Raw genomic sequence first — 22,122 nt, 5'->3', positions numbered from 1 at the left:
CCAGCTCTGTATAACCTTTCAGGAATAAAAATAGCAGCTCTCTTATCTTTTATTTATGAAAATAAATAGCTCTCTTTTCGAAGAGGCACATCCAGGATTCTTACAACTCAGCTTCTTTCGGTCAAATCGGTGTTGGCGATGCAGTTCCTGTCTCCGAGAATCTCGGGCGTGCGGAGGCCTGGCTCCCCCCACACGGCCTCCCCTAAGGCTGGGCTCCTTTCTCGTCCCGTTAGTCCCCAGAAGTAAAGGGAGAATGCTCGGGCTGACTTCCCAGAGAGTCCCTCGATTTATAAAATGTCAGGGACAACAGCAGGAGCCGGTCCCCACGGAGGGATGGCCCTGTGCAGAAGTCAGACTTTACCGTGGGCCTCATTTCGCTCTTGCAGAGCAAGGCCCCTGGGGTCTGAGAGAAGAAAGTGCCACCAGAGAGGACTAGCACGCCACCCGCGGACGTCAACCCGGACGCATGTTCCAGACAAAGGCAGAAAGGCCCAGAGTTTGCTAATCACATCGGTTCTGGTCGCTCTGACAGAAGCCTGTGGAACACAGGCTTAGGCTTTGTTTCAGCTGAACCGCCTACGCCAGTCCGTTTACCCTGCTGCACCTCGGGCAGGCCGCGCGCTTCCGGGATCCTGGGGTCTGCTGTGTCAACAGTTAACAACGAAGATACTGGTTCCAAGCAGGGGGACGCAGGCGACACGAGTCACTGTCCATACCTGGACATGTCAAGGCAGGGCTAGGCTATGGGTCAAGAGCCCTCTGGTGACTGGGGACACTAACCTGCCCAGGTTTCCTGATGAAAACCTGACCCCTCCCTGGATGTCAGAGAAAATCAGCGAGTGCCTAAGGTTAGAGAATTTATGGGCTGGCACCTTCCCTTTCTGCTTCCATGTAAGGAAAAGAAAAAGCTTCAGATCGAGAACAATGGAAACGGTCGCCGATCTTAAGAGCTATCGAGTCATCCTTTTTAACAGGCTAGAGACTAACAGGAGGGGAACCACTTCCCACATAGCTGCTCCTCTTTCAGCTGAGAGACTCATAACTCAAGTAGAATGCTGGTCACAGCACATCTTGGTTCAAGCATAAGTTGCGGATCGACGCCCACAGCAGTCAAAAGATGAAAACAAGCCAAGTGTCCATCGACCGAGGAAAGAAGCAAAACGTGGTTCACGCACATATACACACAACGGGATAGTATCTGGCCCGAAAAAGAAGGAGATTCTGGTACGTGCTACAGCACAGAGCAAACCTGAAGACATCGGGCTAAGTGAAATCAGCCCAACACAGGACAGATACTGCAGGATCCCACTTACATCAGATCCCTGGGGGCAGTTGGATTCGTAGAGACAGGAAGTAGAAGGGTGGCTGCCAGGAGCTGAGGGGTGGGGGGAAGGGGAGCTAGTGTCTGAGAGGGTTCAGGGTTTCAGCTTGGGAAGATGAGGACATGCTGGAGACATACGGCAGGGATGGTTGTGGTTAAATGCAAGACTGTGGTTTGACCAATTTTTCGAGCTGAATCTTCACCAATCACCCATTGTGAGGGGCCAGTTTATCGAGGAAAAGGCTTAGAAAGCTACAAAATATTGGTCAAAACTCCAAAGTATGGCTGAGAATTCCAGGCTGTAAGCCCTCACCCAGGGAAGGTCGTCAGTGCTCCAAGAAGCAGAGCCAAACTGAAGACACCCTGTCCTCACGGCCGTGCCGACTTTCCCTTCTGCTAGGCCAGCCATGGAGAGAAAGCCTTCCTTCCATGCTGTCGTGGGCAGGGCCTGGGAGACAGAGAGCCTCCCTTCCTTCCGGAGTTCTGCCCTTTTTGGAAAAGTCCTCTTAATTTCTCTGATATTTTTTGAGTCATCTCACGTCCTCCAAGCACCTACTACGTACCTGGTACTTCCACAGACGGTTACCCAGCCCCAGGCACCCCTGTGAGGCTGGCACTGTCAGCACCCCATCAGGTGGGGCTTGAAGTGGTGTGTCGTTTGACATCCTAGAGCTGCTGAAGGAGGCAAGAGCAGAAGCCAGCCCTTCTGGGGGCTCCGGGCTCTTCAGCACCACCTGCACCCTGCAAGGGGGAAAAACCCCACTTCTTGCTAATCAGCATGTCCCATTCCCCTCGTCACCAATGGTCTCCCTTCCATAAGAAGAGCACGTGCAAATCTGCAGGTGGCACCACAGAGGCAGCCAAGCCCAGGATGAGCTGTCATGGGGCAGGGTGTCACTGACTATTTTTTTTTCCCCCTAATCCTCTTCATCAAAGAAGAGCCACAAGATGATACTGTGGAATGTGCATTCTCCGCCCACAGAGACAAAGATGTCAGCAGGCACAGGGGCGGCCGGGCTCCAGAAGGTGCAGGGGTGTGACCATCTCCTGCACCCTCACTATGCGTTGCCGTTGACAGAACAGCCAGCCGAAGGGACCAGAGAGACGCCTGGAAGAGGCCGCCCTCCCCTCTCCTGCAGGAGTGGGGCTGCTGGCCCGATACAGGGAAAGACAATGTCCTACCTTTCAGGGTTTCCTGCAAGGTCTGTGCGAAGCTGGCCAGACGGTGGCTGTCACCGTGATTCTTGCTTGGGTTCTCACCCCCAGGGAGGCTCAGGGTTGCGAGGTGCAGGTTCACGAGGGTCAAGTCATTACTTCCGACCTGGTCCACAAGAGGAAACAAAGCGACAGGGACGGACTTAAGATGCTCCTGTTTCCTGGATCCGTTAGGACCAATGAAGAGCTTCATGCTCCATGTTGACAAAATAAACACAAACGAGGCTGGCTCCCACCCACCCAGGGGACAATGCACGGTGGGCGGCCGTAAGATTTGTCCCCTTTCTTCTTCTATTAGTCTAAGCCTTCCACATGGCACCCCCACTCCTCCTTATGGCCTGGAAATCTGAGCACATCTGAAAATAACAGGGTTTTTTTTTTTTCCTCCCAAGCAACTGTAAAGGAGGAGGAGGAGGAGGTGGCTCTAGCAGCTGGTTGTCAACAAAGGCCTGGATCCCCCACCTGCAGGGCCAGCATCCCCCTGCGAGGCTGAGGCTGTGGGAATCGGCCTCCTTCCCTGCCCCCCACAACCTATGTGTTCTTTTCTCTCTGGAGACCGCTGGGCCCTCACGTTCACTTTTACCTGATTTTGAACATGGCAAGAACGAGAGCCAGACGGATGCTGGCGGCACATGCTCTGCCCCAGTCCCGCGTCCCCAGGTGGGGGCCGTGGGTGCAGGTGCAGAAACAGGAAGACGGAGTTGGTCCCTGAGCACCCAGCATTGCTCAGCTGCTCGGGGTTTGGCAATCCTGCCTTCTGTTTGTCACGACAACACCCACTAAACACTCTGCAGGGAGGGGAGGGCGTGCAGGGGGAGCTCCCAGGAAGTGGTGGCGGCCAGTTCTGTCTTACAGATGTGACCCCAGCTCGCCGCCGCCACCGCCCAGCCCGCAGAGCCGCAGCCACAGCTCTGACTGCAGGCGGAGAGAGAAGACGCATCTCTGTCCTGTACCATCTGCCTGGCCGTGGGTGTGACATGAAGAGGCTGAGGGCCTGTCTAGGGGACTGCTTTATTTAGAGGATTTGGGGCATCATTCGTGACACAAGAGCACTTTCTCATTAAAAACAGCCTGCCTTGTAGAGACACTGGCTGGTCCTGACTGTTGCCCTGTGTGGCCAAAGCCAGGACAGCATTTTATATAAAGAGGGGACCCTGTTAGGAGGGTTTAAAGATGCTATCTGGGTGGCTTACACATCAGTCACGCAAGTACAAGCCCCAGGTGTGTGTGCTCACAGAATCCCAGCAGCTCTGCAGCTACAGGTGTGAGGGACATGAGCCAGGGACGAGATCCCAGCTGGAGCCGATGTGGCCCCCACTTAGTGCATCCAGGGCCCAGCCCGGTGCTGGGGTTGGGGCAACTCTCAGGCTCCATGACAGCTCTGGAGCACACAGGTGGGGCAGAGGGGTGTCCCACACGCCTGGCAGGCAGCTGGCTAGGCTCTGTGGCAAGGGACCACTCTTGTCCAACCCCGTGACTTCACAGGGTCGTGCCACAGGGATAAGGCCAATTGATTGCTGACTTGGTGACCTGCTCTGGCCACTGGCCTCTCCTCCCTCCTGCTGCCCAATGTCTGACTGTCTGCTCATGAGCCTGACCCTGGGGACAGGCGAGACAATTGACTCAGTCTGCTTGCTGCTCCCGACTCTGGTGAGACACAGACCCACACGTGGGTGACAGCTCACCTGCAGATGTCAGTTATGGGCTATCCTGGCCCCTCAGCCCAGAGGCCCCTCCTGAACCCCTTCAAACCCAAGTGACCCCTTGAGGGTCCCTCTTCTCCCTGGCAAGAAAAGAGTCCTCAGTCCTGGTGCCTTCTCGTCCAGCGACTCCCAAACGCCCAGCCTCACTAACCAGGACAGCTGAAGGAGCACTTAACTGTCTGGGGCCCTGTCTCAGGAGTCCTGCAGGGAGCCCCTGGTTTTAAGAACATCTCCCCCAGGTCGCTTCGATGTGTGTCAGTCTGGGAGACAGCCAGATCGATCTCCTTCTCGCCCAGACGGAGCCTGGGTCCCCTCCAATCCCTCTCATTCCTGCCCTGGGCAAGTTCACCAGCCAAGGGGACCCCAGCGGTGAGTAAAACCAGGGCAAACAGGTAAGGCTTCTCTGGCTCACGGCTTAAAAAGGGACTTTTCTTTTTAGAAGTAGACCTTCACGGCGACTTGAATGGGTACCTTGAATCGTGCGAGGTACGGGCTGGGACCTGTGGGCTTCCCATGCCCGTTGCCAGGTGACCTGTCCAGTGAGGCAGCGTCTCTCAGCTCCACCCCAGTGGAGGTGTCCCACAGGAATCCCGAAAACCCAGCCCCCTGCGGGAGAAGATGGGGATTAGTTTGGAGAGGGGTAGGTCTGGGGTCTGGGGAAGAGGAGGAGAGGCCAGGAAGGGATGGGGAGAAGGTCAGGCACCACTCTGGGTCACGAGGTCACAGGCACAGGGGCTGTTTCTGAAACAAAAGCACACCCGAAGCCACGGCCGTTCTTCCTTGTGCGCCCCGCCCCCGCAATTTCCCACATGTTTTGAGTTTTCCACACATCCAGGGGTGTCTGAGTTCTTCTCTTTTTGTGGGTAGGGGGCAGGGGGGGAAGCCCAGACTGTGCACAGAGTTATCTTCTTGATCATCACATCCCACGAGGTAGCCACTCCTACTTCCGTCAAGAGCTGCTCAGTGGGGTTAAGCAACTTCTCTAATATCCCACAGCTGGTGAATGGCAAAGCTGAGCTTCAAACATAAGAAGACTCCAAGGAGTGTGTTTTCTTACTCGTCAGCTGCTGCTTGCAACAAACAGTGCCCAGTACCCGGTGAACGCTCAATAAATGTTTGCTGGATGAATGGGGTCTCAGTGGTGGAACTGGTCAAGGCCCATCGAAGGTGGACAGGGCCCCATGCAGGGGTCTGAGTCCTGGAGCAGGGGCTGTGAGGGCGGTGAGTGGGCAGACAAGCAGGGTGGTTATCGGCAGGGCCCAGGCCTGGTGCTGAATCCCTGCCATCTCTGGCAGTCAGAGGGCCCGCTCTGATCTGCCTGCCCCGAGCTGCTGCCACCAGGGCCTGTGGATGGAGGACAGGGTCCTCCCACACCCCAGCCTAGCCTTGGAGGCTCCGCTGCCCCCGGCGAGATCAGTAGTGTCCCCATTGGGCCCCGGATGCTCATTGTGAAAGGAGGTGACTTTGCATAACCTGAGCAGCTTCCGCTGAGTTCCCAGCCTCGGCTGGGGTCCCCGCCCCACACCCAGAGTGAGTGGCACGTGTGGAGGGGGGGAAGAAGAAACGGGATCATGCTTTACAAGGCCAACGTGTCCCCAGGGAGAGGGCTAGGCAGGAACTGCAGGACCCATCACTCCGCTGTGGGACGAGACGCGTGTGAGCTGCTCCGTTTTTCTAAACCTGTCTCCTCAGGTGTAAAGTGAAGGGACTGTGATTTACCCATCAGCTTCTGAGCCTCAGCCCCCCACCCACCGTTTCCCAGGGTGGTGCCACCGCGACCCTCCCACGGTTCTGCTCAGGTCACCTGCTGCTCACGAACCTCCAGGCTCGCGCTGCCACAGGCAGAGGGGCCCTCCAGGTGGGCACCCACCTGCCGATGCTACCTGTCACCCCTGCCACGGACGTTCCCAGCAGGACCGGGCCTTGTGGCCTCACCCGGCCGTGCATGCTGTTCCTGCCACCACGGTGTCCTGATTGCCCTCCTGGGAGCACCACCCCCCCCACCTCCAGGGGAGCAGCTGCACCTCATCGCGGGGCAGTGGGAGCGGCCAGGCATCACAGCCGCAGAGCTAACAAGGTTTGGGTCTGAGCCCCACCTTGCAGCGATGGGGTGGCTTCTGGGCAAATGGTTTCGACTCACTATATGTCCACACCCCTGGAGGAACGAACAGAAGGTGCCCGGACGCCACTGCAGGCGTTGGAGAGGTGGCAGCTGCCGTGACCGCTTCCTCGTGTTTGTCTAGGCTGGAGGTGGAGCACTCTGACTTGCAGATATAATGTTAGACTCAGACTGTGTTTAAAATTTTTTTGGATTATCTGTCCATATTTAAAATCCAGGAAATTTCACATGAAAATCTAGATATTTGCATGTCTTGAGAAACCAGGAGATTTGTTCACAACCTTCCACGGCAGCAGCTGGCTAGACCTGGACCTAGCTGCAGCCCGAGCCGGGCACAAGCCCCTACCCGACCTGGCCTGGCCTGTGCTCTGTGGGTGAAGCACCGCAATGCTGGGTGAAGCACCCCAACACATTACCTTCTTCAACCTCCCAGCTGCCCTGTGCTCCCGCTTTACAGATGAGTGGGAGGTTGAAGTGGCTTGAACTTGGGACTCCCGCCAATCGCGTGCTATTGTCCAATGGCCTGACGCCCAACCTGGAGCAGGGTTTCCTGTCTTGTCCCCCCAACAGGCTTTGAGTTGCTGGAGGGAGGGGCTCTACCGGGCTCTGTGGGACCCCCGGCTCACAGAGAGTGATGACAGGCAGGGCTGGGTTCTAAGTCTGCTGTCCTCACCTGTGTGTAGCTGGCGTGTGGCCGTGCCTGGCACGTGGTGACCTGTCTAATGATGTGTTGAATGGATGAATAAGGACTGTCGCATGGACGACGAGAGCCTTGTGAACCTGCATACGTGTAAAGAGCTGTTTAAAAATGCAAGGTGATGCTATGATTTCTACGTGGACCGAGAAGGCAGAGCCACGGGCTACAGTGGTAAAAACTTGACCAGTTTTTGTTCCTAGCCTGTTCATGTCATCAGCTGTCACCTACAGTGACCATCTACACCCCAAAACATAAAACCCAGTGAGATGAGATTTATATCATAGTTTTAAGCAGCAGCCATAAAGAGGGCTTATTGTCAATAAACGACTGGACACTTTTAATCCAGTGTTCATTTGTAATTTAAGAGCCCAAATCTCAACGTCACTCGTACAAGTGCAATTTGCATGTGTTTGTAAGCAAATTTGGCAGACGGGAGATAAAAATATAACATCTGCATTTATAGAAAAATTACGTGGTGACACCGTTTCCAACTCATGATTAAAAAAAGTCTATTTAAAAATCTGAAACTCCACTGATCCTGAACACTCCACATGAGCAGAAACTGTCTTTGCATATGTAAGGGTGACAATGTATGTGTACGGCCGCAGGTGTGCCACTAACGGAAGAAAATTCAAAATCAAAATCTGCTGAAAATTGCCCCCCAACATTTCCACGTGCACAGTTTCCGCCACCGAAGGCAAACACTCCCGGTATGAATTCGGTGACTCTGACATTTTCAGTCAACGAACCGGGCTCTCCTCGAACCTGGCAGAATCGGAGCTGCAGGGAGTGATTGTGAGGATGAAGGGCGGAAACGCCTCCTCCGCCGCCCCAGTTCCTGTCAAGATCGCTCCCCTCCTAACGCCCCAAACCCGTATTTCCGCGTGGGCAGCAGTCCATTCCCGATCCAAACACGGACCGAGAACCAGGACATCTGGAAATGAATGGTGACGAGGGGCAGAGAGGCAAAGCTGCGCGAGGGGTGCTGGCAAAGGGAAATTTCCAAATGTCCGTGGTTAGGGGAAACGGACGCTTCAATAACGAGGAAAGAAAAGGCAAGCCTGGCCGGCGAGGGTACCTTCTGGAGCGGAGTCGAGGGCGAGTCGGCGACGACGGCCTTCCAGGCTCCCCGGGGCCCCTTCCACTTGCGGATGTTGGGCAGGACTGGCTGGTTTAGCTCCGCACAGAACTGCAAAGACAGCACAGGTGGGGAGGCGCTCCCGCCTGGAGCGGCTCCCGCTGGTGGCAGCCGGAGGAGCCGCCTAAGGCGTGCAAGAGACTCGAAGATGCGCCGGGCTGTATCCCAGTGGTCTCCACGGCGACCAAACGCAAGCACCATGAGTCAGAAGACACCCTGTCCACCTGTGACACGTACAAACGCCACCTGGGAACTCTTAGCTCACAGTAAGCAATTCTTTGTAGTGTTCTAGCGTTCTAGCACAGATAGTTCAAAATGACTTGTCAGAATCCGTTTTACTCTGCGGATTCAAAGTCCCAGGGGGCCTAGATCAGCATTGAACGCAGAGGAAAACATGGTACATTCCTTAGGGGTGCAAAAGCCGACCCCAGCTTCACCCTGAACTGCCATACTGTTCACCTTGGTCTTCTTCAAGAAGGAAGCCCCACCGTCCTGGATGGCGACCACGCCCAGGTGTGTGCAAGGTGTGGTACTTCCTCCTGACCCCTGTTCCACCAACAGGGCGTGGGAACTGCAAGGCGGTCCTATCCCCAAGGCAAAGTAAAATGGGGAGTCGAAAATCGACAGACTTCTAAGGGTGTAGACCAGTTCCTCTAACTCATGCCCCAAGTACAACCTGCCTCCTGGGGTTGGGTCTTTCGAAGGGTCCCCAGAATCTGGCAGATGTGGGCTCAGTTTTGGGGATGCTCCAACATCTGGTACCACCTCTTCCTGGGGACGTGCTCTTGTCCCTCTGCTTTCTGCATCTCGAACATGCCCCTCATCTTTGGGTTTCCTGCTGGGTGCGTCACTGTCTCAAAGGCCCCCAAAGCTGGACCTGCAGCTCAGATTTCTCTCAAGTTTTCAGCCATTATTTCGACCACTGGCCCTAACGTTTGCATCTGAAAGTCTCCACAGAACTGCAGATCCAGCAGGTCCCAAAGGAACGGGCCATTCCTTCCCCGACCCCATCTCAGTTCCTGGCATTTTCGAACTCGCAGCAGCTCCGACTCGCCCCTCCCCTCCCACACCCCATCTCTCACTCGGCCCAGCCCCTCAATTCTGCTGTCACACGTCTCTGGAGTGCCCTCTTTCTGTTCTGCAGTCCCAGCGCTGTGACCTGTCACAGAGCCCATCTCCTCACCTGCACCCGGCAGAGCGTCTCAGACGTCTCCCCGCCTGTCACCCGACCCACCCACATCGAGCCACTGAGTGAGCTGTGAGGGCCACGATGACGCCCTGGGCTTCTCAGACTGTGGTCCCGGGCCCAGCAGCATTGGCATCCCCTGGGAGGCTTGTTAGAACCTCCCTAGCCCCACCGCAGACCTCCTGGACCAGAACTCTGAAGTGATGCCCAGTGACGTGTCTCCAGGTGATGCTGATGCCTGCTGAGGTTTGAGAGCTGCTGCGGCTGCCCCGATCCTCCCCGAGCATCCACCCAGCTTCGGGCAGGGACGTGGGCAGGCGGCCCCCTTCTGGAACGCTCGGCTGTGGAGAGCCGCGCTCACACCCAAGTTCCTGGACGGCTCACCCCCAAAAGCTGAGAGATGCCAGCATCTAACGGCCTGGTCCTCTGCACGCACGGTGCTTACGTGGCAAGAGGGGAGACGAGGCATAATCGAGTGCCCGGCCAGTCACTTCTGGGGTGACCAGCATTGTGGAGAAAATGAACCTGGGCGAGGGGGACGGGGTGCTGGGGGTCCGCTTTAGATAGTTCCACTGCTCGTACGATTAGATGCTTCTGTCTCTTTCCCCAACAGCCCACGCCGTAGCCGAGTCACTTTATAAAGCCCACCTGGCCCAGGGCACAGTGCCCTGTGACACTCCCCAACCACCTGCGGTGAACCAGGGGATTCCCGGGAAGACCTCGGTCCTCAAGTTCCCATGCGACAAACAAAAGTGGGTAAATAACTGCTCCTTGGAGCTAATTATTGAAATAATTGCCTCAGTTTTAAACTGACTTTGAGTTTGCCTACGAAGTGTTGCTCTGGGATTGGGTCGTCAATACTGCCCGGTGCCAGGTGGCTGTGGACAGCACTGTTCCTCACCAGGGCTTCACCTGGGATGAATCCCCTTGGCCAGCTAGTCCTGGCCAGTAGCCATCCTTGGACTGGCAATGAAGCACTTTGGAAAATGCAGCTGGAATTTATCAACTAAAACTTTCAGGAACCAGCGAGGAAACGCCCTTTACAAAAGGTCCGATTTCCTGCTGGGGAATCATTTGCTTGCTGAGTGATCATTAGAGCTGAATTCAAGAATCATTGAAAAGGAAAGAAGCTTCCCACTGCCCACCTGGTGCCTCACTGTCCTCCACGCAGGGGGCCCAGAACTGGCCGCCAGCCCGCCTCTCCCAGCAGACACTCGGGGCAGGGGGTGGGAGGGGGGGATAAGGGAAGGGGGCTCTGTTTTTAAAAAGCCTCCCAGGTGATCAGCCAGCCAGCCAGATCTGAGAGCCCAGCCTCAGGGGCTCACCTGCCGTGCTGGGAAGAGCCACCTGCAGGCAGCAGAGACCTCCTCTCCCCTCACCCTCCCAGGACCCTCAGATACCTGAGGACAGGTGAATCTCCCGTTCACGCCCCAAACCCCAGCCCAGCTGAAGCAAGTCCCATCCCAGGCAGGTCGGCAGTGTGAAGCGGTGGCACAGGCTGGCATTGTTTCCATGTTTGTCGCTCTCAGAGATGGTCTTTTGAGACTCGAGTGGTCCAGGCAAAGTGTGAGCGGCAGAATCCATGGGAACTTAAACATGCAAATTCTCAGGCCCTACCCGGACCTGCTGAGTCAGAATCTCCAGGGTGGGGCCTGGCAATCTGCATTCTAACAGCCTCTCCAGGTGACTCTGACCCAGAATTTAAAATCGGCGTTACTGGATGAAGACAAGACGGTCTCCTTTTTCTTTGTTTTATATTTAAAAGGCTTTATATTTTAAAACTAAGGATGCAGAATTCCTAAACCCAAGGGCCACCTGTATTTCGTGCATCTGAAGCCTTGCTCAAGACCCTCCCTCGGCCCACAGAGTAGATGATCCCTCTCTACCCTCTTCTGCAGTATTTCTTATGTCACTGGGGACAATGAATAATTTAAGAGAAAAAGGCGTCGGGGGCTGAAAGCATTCTGTGCCCAAATTTTCACCATCAGCGTCAGGTCCTTCTATTTCTAGGACTGGAAAAAGAATTGCCAGCATGTCGACGTAGTGGGTGGACCGTCTGCACGAACAGTTCACCCCGCACACCTAAGGAGAGAGAGCCTTTGAGGTCCTCAGAGTGTGGTCCACGGACCAGCATCACTGACTTCACCTGGGAGTCTGTGAGAAGTGCACTCTCTCGGGCCCACCTCACGCCTACTGCACTGGGATCTGCATTTTCCCAGGATCCCAGGGTGACTGACCAGCTCTGAGCAGCCTGCTTCAGAGCCTCCCTGTTCTGTATCCATCATCCCCGTCAGCCCCCCAAAGCCCCCAGGAGGCAGACACGCTACCAGTTACTCCTGAGCAAAGAGCAGCAGGGAAAGCTTAAGCCCAGGTTTGAGAGTCAAGGTCACACAGCTGGAAGTGTTAGGGGGAGGGTGTGAACTGGGCAGGTGCAACAGGGCCAGCTCCAAGGGGTGTGGCCAGCCTGCCTGCACCAAACCCGTAGATTCTTTCTCCTAAAACTTTCCAAGGAAAACAGAACATGCACTGGGAGCCCTCGAAGCCCGAACTCTGCCTTAAATTGTTTTATTTAGAACAGTTGGTTCTCAAATTTTCTGCTTCGCCCACACACCAGCAAGAAGAAATACTACTCTCACAGGTCAAAGTGGCTCACCAGGACGGTCAGGGTGGAAAAGGAAAGGGGAAGGTGTGTGTGTGACTGGAGGCCGGTCTCCCAGGTGACTGATCTGCACACCCTGATGCCTGCGCCCCCGTCCCCCACGCCACCCGTGCTAACCCACCCCTGCCACCTTCACAATTCCCCTGGTTTTTGTTTTTAAAACAGCAGATTTGAAGACCCCATCCCTGACCGAACCAGAATCTCTGAGGTTAGGGCCAAGGTGTGTGCTTCTACCAAGTTCCCCAAGCGATTTTAGACTAAAGTGTGAGAAGCTCAGCCAAGGCTGGACAACTGCTGATTTTGAACTCAGCCTTTCTGTTGTTAACACCTGGGTCTGGAAAGACAGCTTTTACTATTTATTCAAAACAAACAAACATCATTTCAGCTCTCCTACCTCACACCTCAAAAGCATCTGACTGTGGCTCTCTGCAGGTCACCCTGGGGCATAACGTGTGGCCACAGCATGGCACACAGCAGGCATGTGACAAACATCTGTCGAATGAATGAATCAAAGAGATGTCTCTTGAGGATCTCACCTTATGGCTTCTCTCCCCCAGATAAGTCACAAGAACTATCGTGGGCCAGACTTGTTTCTCTCACTCCAGACCAAAAAGGGTTGACATCCTCATTCTTCAGCACCTACCCCACCACCAGCTGGTCAGATGGCAAAACCAAAGCCTCCTACCTTTCAGCCTGGCCACACAGAACCTGGGTCAGGAGTCAGGGAAGCATCAAACGAGAGAGGGAATACAAGACTCTCATGAACGTTAAGACTCCTTCCTCCCTCTTTCTCTGCGAGTTCCACGGAGAAGCTGACTGCATTGACGGCACATTGGGGTAACTTTTCCCCCAGACTCGGAGAGGGAATTCCATGCTTCCAAAAACCTGCATCGATTTTTGTTGATGGTCCCTCAGTCTCACCTGAAGATCCCTTGCAAAACTGCCTGGAAGAGGAGCACACTTTTAATACGTAAAGTTTGGGTAAATTCAACAATAGTAAGAAAACACACGTGGTCAACAATCTACGACCAGGTTAGCTTCTGAATCCTCTAAGAAATACTCAGAGGGTGGAGGAATGGGAAGGGAAGGAACCCAACATCTATCAAGTGCCAATTATTTGGCAGGCACTTTTCACAGATTAACAGTTACTCCTACTGACAACCCTGTGCAGTAGGTAATAACACTCCCATTTGACACGTGAGGACACCAGGGCTCAGAAAGGTACCAGGGCTCAGAAAGGTAACAAGGCAAGGTCGCTCACCACGAGCAAGTGGTCCAGGCAGGATGAAAACCCAGGTTTGGCCAAGTCTAATGCTCAAATGCACTTAGGAAAGAAGTCTCAGAAAACACAAGTCAAACGCACATCACTAACCCATGTGACGGTCACTGCACCACGCGCATTAACCATGGGCATTACACATTTTGAGGTCTCTGGAGCTAAAAGCTCTACAGCCACCACACTGCTAAAGTCAGTTTCATTGCCAACGTGCCAGGCTGCGTGGGTCCTGGGGTCATAGCTCTCCCGGGAAAGTCAACACGTTGGACTACAGCCTTCGTCCCGGTGGGGCTGGGGGCTCCTAGCACACAGCCACGCGTCTGCAGATTCGTAAGTCGCCCCCTCTCTAAAAGCCAGGCCCTGCCCGTCTGCATCCCTCAAGAGAAGCAGCGAGCTCGCGGCCCTCCATCGCTCTGCCCACGAGTCACTGCTAGGTCAGATCCACAAACTCACTCTTTCCACGGGGACCTGAAAAATATTCTGGATGACTGTCCGTCCTTGGGCAAACATTCTCATCACGCTGAGGAAGACAGAACGCAAATACGGAGACATTTCCTCAGCCCCCGCGATCGGCTAATCATTAGCTGTTTTCACAGAGACGAGGGTAGCGACACCCCTGTCAACAGACCGCTGCCGGTTCTGTTAGCCTCTCCTCTGTGCTTCCAAAAGTGACTCGTCACACGTTTCCTAAACAAGGCGGTTAAAAATAAGCAAAGGGGAGGAAAAAACCTTTCGAGGGCAATTAAAACTTTTTTTTTTTTTTTGCAAGGGCTTGCAGTCTGGGGATGAGAAGCATGGGGTGAGGGGGGTGGTGGAGATGGAGACACAGGTGATTCTTTTTAAATTATAGTAACAATACTTTTATTGAGGTCATTCTAGTGCCAGGTACTTAACACGTATGAATTCATTTCACTCTCACGACAGCCTTCTAACGTCGGTGTCATGATTACCCTCATTGGACGGATGAGGAGACAGAGGCACAGAGAGGGTGATTAACTTGCCCAAGATCACACAGCCAATAAGGCACAGAGCCAGCCCTTAAACCCAGGCAGTCGTCGGGCTCTGGAACCCACGCTCTGCCTTTTCTGTCCTGTAGGCACAGTCACTAATCAAAGAATCATGCAAAAGTACAACTGCAGCTGAGACTTGTGCTAAGAAGGACTGGTTCCGGGAGACTGTGGCATCGGTGATGCTGGGGCGTCTGACTGAAGCGGGGCAGGCTTCCCAGAAGAGGTGATGCTTGACTTCAGAACTTGAGGACGAGAAGGCGTTAATTAGGCAGAGGGAACGAGAGTAATGCAGACGGCGGGGACAGCATGCGCAAAGGTCCCACAGTGGGACAGAGCGTGGCGAGTCTGTAGGGCAGAAAGGTCAAGGTGGCTGCAGCACAGATAGTGAGAGGCAGGAGGGTGACGTGAGCTTAAAAGGACGGTCAGCGACCTGGCCGTGCGGGCCCTGGTGCCCCGAGAGGACTTTGCTCCTTATCCTACGAGCAATGCTGAAGTCGGTGAAGGGCACGAGCCGTACCTCTGCACCGCGGAAAGGCCGCAGGGCTTCGGTGTAGAGCGCGGGCCCGGGGAGGGACACACCGGTTACGGGGACGCAGGAAGCGACGAGGGACGCATGACGGGGGGAGCGGCGGGCGGACTGGAGAGATAATTGGGAAATAAGCAAATTGGCTCAAAAGAACTGAAAATCAGTCCTCGGACAAATGCCAGTATGTGAATGTTCACAGCAGCCCTATTCACAAGAGTCGAGAGAGGGAACCACGAATGGATAAACGACATGCGCCGCGTTGTGTCCACACCAGGAAACGGCTGCGAACCACTAAGGGCAACGAAGTGCTAACACCTGCTGCAACGCGGACGCGCCTTGAAACATCGCACTGCGTGAAGGAGCCAGATCCCGAAGGCTGCACGTTCCGGGGCTCCGTTGATCTGAAACACCGGGACAGGCAAATCCACAGAGACGGAACGTAGGCTGGTGGCCGCGGGTGCTGGGGGCGGAGGAGAGGGGATGCAGGCTTGGTAGGTAGGTCCTGGCTTGTCTACGGAGGATGGAAACATCTTGGAACTAGATAGAGGTGAGGGTAGAACTAGGGACTGAATACCGCAGAATTATTTGCTTTCAAATGGACTCTAAAATGGTTAATTTTATAATATGTGAATTTTATGTCAATCATAAAAAAAAGATGACTTAGGCAATGGATTCAGTGTTTAGGATAAAGCAGAAGAACCAATCTTTTCACTCAACAAACACCCGATGCTACAGCTGTGACATCCCTCCCACTGTCCCTTAGGCAGGGGGTAGGGAATCGGGGCCACCCTTAGAGACACCGCCTCTAGACAGAGTTTATTCCAGCCTTCTTTCCACACGACTATTGAGCACCTGGAAGAAGAGCGGACAGCCCAGTAATTTTTGGAATGTAGCTTTTCTGAAGCTCAAAAAAGACAGTTTCGGGGCAAATAAAACAAGCACTTCTTCCGTAATTAGGCACTAAACTTGTGCGTAATGATTGAAACTAATTATTCTAAGTGGAAGCAGATCTGAAAATAGCAATGCGTTTTGGAGGATTTTGTGGCTATTTTCGGAGAGTGGAGAAAAGTTGTCGGCAGGGCAAAGCACCCCAATCAGAGCAGAAACACGGGGCAGCCACACCATGGCTGGCACCAAGCGTGCCATTCTGTGGATTCTAATGTTTTTACATCGCTTGAGAAACATGCCAGCGCTGAAGGCTGAGAAGGCAGACTTTCATTCGGTGTTTCCTAATGAAGTTCTGAACAAAACATTCAACAGTGTCAACCATAGATGTTACATCTTACTTGTAAGCAAACAGGCTGCCTCGAGCTTGTAAGGTGATGATAACTTATTTCCTAAGACAAACCAGGATGACTTAGCCAACTGTACATAGAGCTTCCTTTTTTGAGTCTTCTTCCCTCTTTGATATTTTCAGGTAAACAGGCTCGATCAATAGGTGAGACAGGTACAGACAGGGGAAAAACTGTCTGTAAACGGTACAATTTATTAATAAGAGCATTTTTCCCCAGGAGGTTTCGGATATGACAGCAGAAAGGGCAGGGACGGGGAGGAGACAGAAAGCCAACACAATGGGGTAGGGAACGATTATTGAGGTACTTGAATCCAAAGGAAATAATTTAGGAGCAGCCAACGCCAGCAGTTTACATTAGCGCCCACCCTGACCCTCTCATGCAAACACCTATACGTTTTTTAAACCCCAGAGACAGATTTTCTCAGCCCATGAACATTAGTTCACTCTTCGGCTTCACTCTAGATGGCAAAGTTCCCAGGACTTTCCATAAGCGTTTCTGTGAAGAACCAAGAGTATTTAGGAACCGTCACATTAAACAGAATTAGTACTTACAGACCCTCAGGGAAATCGCTGTAGTTGCCATTTTTCTTATGAAACACCAGCCTTCAACTATTCTAAATGGTGTTTGCGCAGCCTGACTTCCTCCGCAGCAATAATCATAAAAATAAAGACTTCAGAGCCATGGGTGAAAGTACTACTGATTCATGACATTTTATTTTGATTTGCATTATGCCAAATCCTAATCTTTAAAGCCTGAATATTTCTTTGCTTTATTTCTAAGCAAACTACATAGATTCGATTGTTCTTTTCTGTGTGGGCAGCAAGGGATGGAGAGACCTGGAATTTTTCATTACCAGACACTTGATGGCGGCAGGAACTATAGATAGCGGTTCCCGAAAGAGCATTCTCATTTTGGTAAATATCCAGAGACTCGTTGGTTCTGAATTTTCTGTGCTAATGGGAGACCTGGATCGCCAATCCCCCAAACTGTCTTTGAGTCAACCTCCCTTTCCATTATGTCTTTGGCCAGAGGCACTTAAAAATAGCCGCATAGCCTGGTGTTCGTTTCGCAGGTTTTCAGGCTGCGAACATACTGGAAGTGGGTGGATGGAAAGCAAACAGGACAGAGAGAAGAGAGGTGCGACAAAATCAAGTTACACACGAGGCAAGGGCCACGTCGTGGATGCCATGACAGTGCCCGCGGCACAGGAAGAGAGCCCCGTATCAATGAATCAGAACCAGAGCAGTGCTCATTTACTAGAAGGCTCACCACGAGCCAAGTATTACTGCAGGCTCTTTACACACGCTGCCTGATGTGCTTCACGGCGGGGCTCTGCGACACAGGCATTATCCTGGCTTGAGAAATGAGAGACATGGGGCTGGAGGGATTAAGATCACCCGAAGAGCAAGCGGCTGAACCAGGACCCAAATCCCTGCCTACCTGACCCCATTATGCCACTCAGCTTTCTACCCAAGCAGCTGCAAGGAGGGGAGTAATATGATCAAACTTGCATTTTCAAGGACTTACTCTGGTGATGATATAAACGAGGATCTGAACAACAAAATTACAGAGACCGAATAGTAATGTTATGTGTTTTCATTTTTTCTCTGCTTTCAAATTTTCTTGAAATTTCACTTCTAGTGATAGTATAAATACTAATTAATTGGCTTGAACTTTATTCGTGTAGAAGATGTGCGTGTGTGTGTATACACACGCACACACACACATGCACACACTTAATTTCCTTTTCATAAATAAAAGCTTTTACTAAATAAATTAAGCACCAAAAACAACATAGAAAAATGTCCCTGCTCCATCCTGAAATGACACCTAAAAATACTTGTTTCTTCTTCCCTCTTATTCACAAATACAGCCACCCAAACTCAGTGCCTAATAAGGATGTCTGGGTAATGAGAAGCAAAGTGAACAATCGATATCAAGCAGTTTATTCCTCAACCAGGGTCTCAGGCAGGTGGAGACCAGGAGGGAAGACCAAGCTTGCCTGATGGAGAAGATTAGCAATAACAAAAAACCACAGTCTCACAATTTTATAATCTGGGGGCAGAGGCTTTAATGTTCTCCCAGGAGCTGGTGCAAAGGTTGGGGTCCAATCGTGACTCTATAGTGCCACTTAAGTAAATCCCTTGACTGGCCACTTGCGTAGGAAGCCACTGGCAGATGACGAGGAAGGCGGGTAATTTTAGAGGAACCCATACATGGGGGGCTGCTTTGTTCTCCCTGGCTGTTTTTTCCCACCCGATTAATTCTGCATGTGAAAATGAGTCTGTTTTTCATGGACAAGAGTTCGGTGGAGCAGGCTTGGGGCAAGGGAAAGAGTGGGCGTCGGCACAGGTAAGAATGTCATAGGGAAACTAAGTCTAGGATCTAGAAAGTAGTCTTGGATTACATTCATAAAGAATGTCGGTACACCTTTCTTCATTTCTATGAAGACAGATCAAAATCTCTGAAAGCAGGTTGGATGCTTTCCCAGAAGTTTAGAATCTCATTAAGGCCCCAAATCATCACTTCGATGCTGCCCAAACAATATTTTCACCTGTAGGAATTACTCATTCTAAATGGGTAGGTAACAGTTTGATAGATCTCTCCATTAAATTAATTGTGTCAAAGCAAGCCTTAATGACCAGCTCGATCAGGATACTCTTACCTGCTAAGAACATCAGCAGCTGATATTTTTAGCAACTGATCCAAACGATTTTACCTGCCTGCCCTTCTGTTTCATTTAAAATGACACATTAGCCCAAACTTTGCTGAATACAAAGTCATGCTCTCAAGAAATGAATGAATCATTCATGAAAAGTCTCGGAATTCTCTAAAAACGTGAATTGAAAGTTCTCTGAGTACCAACTAATTGTCAGCATTTCCTGATAAGAGAAGCATTTGATGTGGACCAAACAAGACAGGAAATTGCATGTAACTTGTGTCACCAAGGTTATGCAGATGTCTGTATTAGGCGGTGACTATGTGCAACAATTTTAAAGAGAATGCAATGAATTCAGCACATTTTCTTTCTATTGAAAAGCAAAACGGTCAAAAGACTAATGAAACAGATGGGAAAAGTGCTTAGGATATAACCAAGGAAAAGCAGAGCCTTTCCAGTCCTGGAAAAGCCCCAGAGCAAGCCCCCTCCCCCTCTCCCAATCCAATAAATGGTCTAGGACAGTAGATATGAAACATTTTTGACCATGACTCATAGCAATAAATAATTTTTATATGGCAATCTGGTGTATATATCTGCCTACCAATTTTGTATGTATGCATGTATGTATATGTCCATCTATCACTCATCTATCTATCCACTCATCCATCCATCCATCCATCCATCCATCCATCCATCCATCCATCTGTATGCATATGAGGTATATATGTATACAGTATACATAAACAAATGCTGGTTGTAATTTACTAAATTGATTTCATAACCTATAATTTGAGAATCAAACTCAGGTATTTCTTACGACAAAGTCTCTGGTCTTACTAGAATATCATCATGCCATCTCCTTTTCGTTCTCTCTTTGCCAAAACCATGTGAAATGTTTTATTGGAATGTAGATAATGCCTTTGAAGTCTCCTCAAACAAATGAAATTGCATCACTAAAGTGGAATCCGCTTTGGGAACACTGAGTAAGTATGAACTGCTCTTCAGAAACCCAATAAATAAAATGCTCCTTCAGCAAACATAATGCCCAGTAATACAGCCAGCTCTCAAAAGTCTTCCTCCGAAGATCAACAGCTGAATGTTTATCTAAAACAATGGAGGCCGGAAGGCAATGAAATGGTATATTCAAAGAGCTGCCAACCGAGAATCTTAAATCCAGAAAAACCATCTTTCAAAAATGAAGATAAAATACATTCTCCAACAAACGAAACAGCAAGAATTTGTTGCTGGCAGACCCTCCTTCCGAGAAATAGTTTTTAAAGTTCTTTAGGCTGAAAGCAAGTGACGCTAGACCAGCTGGAATCCTCATGAAAAAAGGGAGAGAACCCGTAAGGGGAATGATGGATTTACAAAAGACAGTGTAAGTGCACATTTTCCTCTTTTATCCATGTTGTATAAAACGACACATATACAGTTCTATCGTTGGGCCTGTAACGTAATGTAATATAGATGACAACAGCACAAAGGAGCTGAGTAGGAAGGAAAATGTCCTGGAATAAAGAAATGAGGCCAAATGGTAACTTGAATCCACAAAACAAATGAAGAAAACCGGAAATAGTAAATAAGATGATTCATGTAGCTAACTCTATAAATTTATACTTGCTCTCTCATCTTCTTCAAAAGACATAGAAGTGTATAAAGTAATGATGATAACAATGTATAACTGGGTCTGTAGCACAGTGAGATGTAATGCGTGTGACGACAGCTCACAAGGGAGAGAAAGGGAACACGACTCCATAGGAGTGAATGTCTCCCTGAAATTTAAGTTAGTATAAAGCTGGTAAATTAAGATATATATGGTAAACACTAGAGCGACTACTAAGAAGATAATTCAAAAAGCATAGTGAAAACAATCATTAAGGAAATGAAAATGATACATTAGAAAATATTCACTTAATGCAAAGGAAGGAGCAAAAGAGGAAAAGAGGAACCAAAAAATGACCCAGAAAACCAGAAGTAAAATGGCAGACATACATCCAACCATATTGATAATAACGCTAAATGTGAATGGGTTAAATAACCCAATCGAAAGGTAGAGACTGTCGAACTGAGTAAGAAACAATATCCAACTACATGCTGTGTAGAGGAGATACACTCAAGACTCAAAGAAACAAGGAGGTTGCAAGTAAAAGGATGGAAAAAGATCTATCATGACAGCAACCCTAAGGGAGCTGGAATGGCCACACTGATATCAAAGAAAACCAGACTTTGAAACAAAAGGGGTTCCTAGAAGAGGGATATTTTCTAATAAGGGTCAATGAATCAGAAATACATAACCATTATAAACATATATGTACTTAGTAACATAGCTCCAGGATGCGTAAAGCAAAAACTTACAGAGTTAAAGGAGGAAACAGACAATCTAACAACGATAACTGGAGGCTTCAATACCACACTCTCAATAATGGGTAAAACAACTAAACAGAAGATAACAAGACATAAAAGACTTAAACAACAATATAAACAATAGACATTTATAGAATACTCCACCCAACAACAGAATACACATTATTTTCAAGTGCACGTGGAACATTCTCCAGACTAGACCATATGCTAATCCATGAAACGAGCCTCAGTACATTTAAAAGGACCGAAGTCAAATAAAGAGTATTCTCTGACCGCAATAGGATGGAATAAAATTAGAAATCAATAACAGAAAGAATTTGGGGAAATTTATAAATAAGTGGAAATGAAACAGCTCACTTGTACATAACCATTGGGTTAAAGAAGAAACCATAAGGAAAATCTAGAAACATTTTGAGATGAATGAAAAGGAAGATGTAACATACCAATACTCATGCTATCCAGCTAAAGCCGTGCTTAGGGGGAAATTTATAGCTGTAGATGCTTCTATTAGTACAGAAGAAAGATCTCAAATCAATAACCTAAGCTTTTACTTTAAGATACCGGAAAAAGAAGTACAAACTAAACCCAAAATAGGAGAAAGAAACAAAGAAGATTAGAGCAGAAATGACTAAAATAGAGGGAGGAAAAGAGAGAAAAGCAATAAAACCAAAAGTTCTTTGAAAAGCTCAACAAGAAATGAGAAAGCTTTAGGCAGACTATCCAAGAAAAGAGAGAATACTTGTGACATCCCCCCAGACTTCCTGCCTAGCTCTAACAGCCCACATAGACTGCGGACTTCCATCGCGGGGAAAAACGTATAGATCTCACCCAGGGCTGGCCCCTTCTTTTGAGGGTTGACGCCTCTACAGTCTCTGCTTACTTTGGGTTGCTCTTACGTGCCTTCAAATAGTTGTCTGCATTTTACCCAGAGTTATAATTATTTGAGGGAAGATT

The 22,122-nt window shown here is 50.4% G+C and overlaps 1 protein-coding gene across 2 annotated transcripts in view; it reads right to left on the bottom strand.

Annotated features, from left to right (window-relative positions):
* Positions 1–22,122, bottom strand: part of EEPD1 (endonuclease/exonuclease/phosphatase family domain containing 1) — an 89,630-nt gene that overhangs the window by 4,190 nt on the left and 63,318 nt on the right. The window contains exons 4-6 of one of the 2 annotated variants that reach the window (XM_039862749.1): positions 8,134–8,244; positions 4,711–4,845; positions 2,504–2,642 (exon numbers count right to left, since the gene is read on the bottom strand). In XM_039862749.1, the coding sequence (XP_039718683.1) occupies positions 2,504–2,642; positions 4,711–4,845; positions 8,134–8,244 (385 nt within the window). The remainder of the gene's footprint in view (positions 1–2,503; positions 2,643–4,710; positions 4,846–8,133; positions 8,245–22,122) is intronic. The other variant, XM_039862750.1, reaches the window with a different exon arrangement.

The sequence above is a fragment of the Pteropus medius genome, unplaced genomic scaffold, assembly GCF_902729225.1.
Source record: "Pteropus medius unplaced genomic scaffold, Ma_sr-lr_union100, whole genome shotgun sequence".
Taxonomy (NCBI): domain Eukaryota; kingdom Metazoa; phylum Chordata; class Mammalia; order Chiroptera; family Pteropodidae; genus Pteropus; species Pteropus medius.
This window is presented reverse-complemented; position numbering and strand designations above follow the sequence as displayed.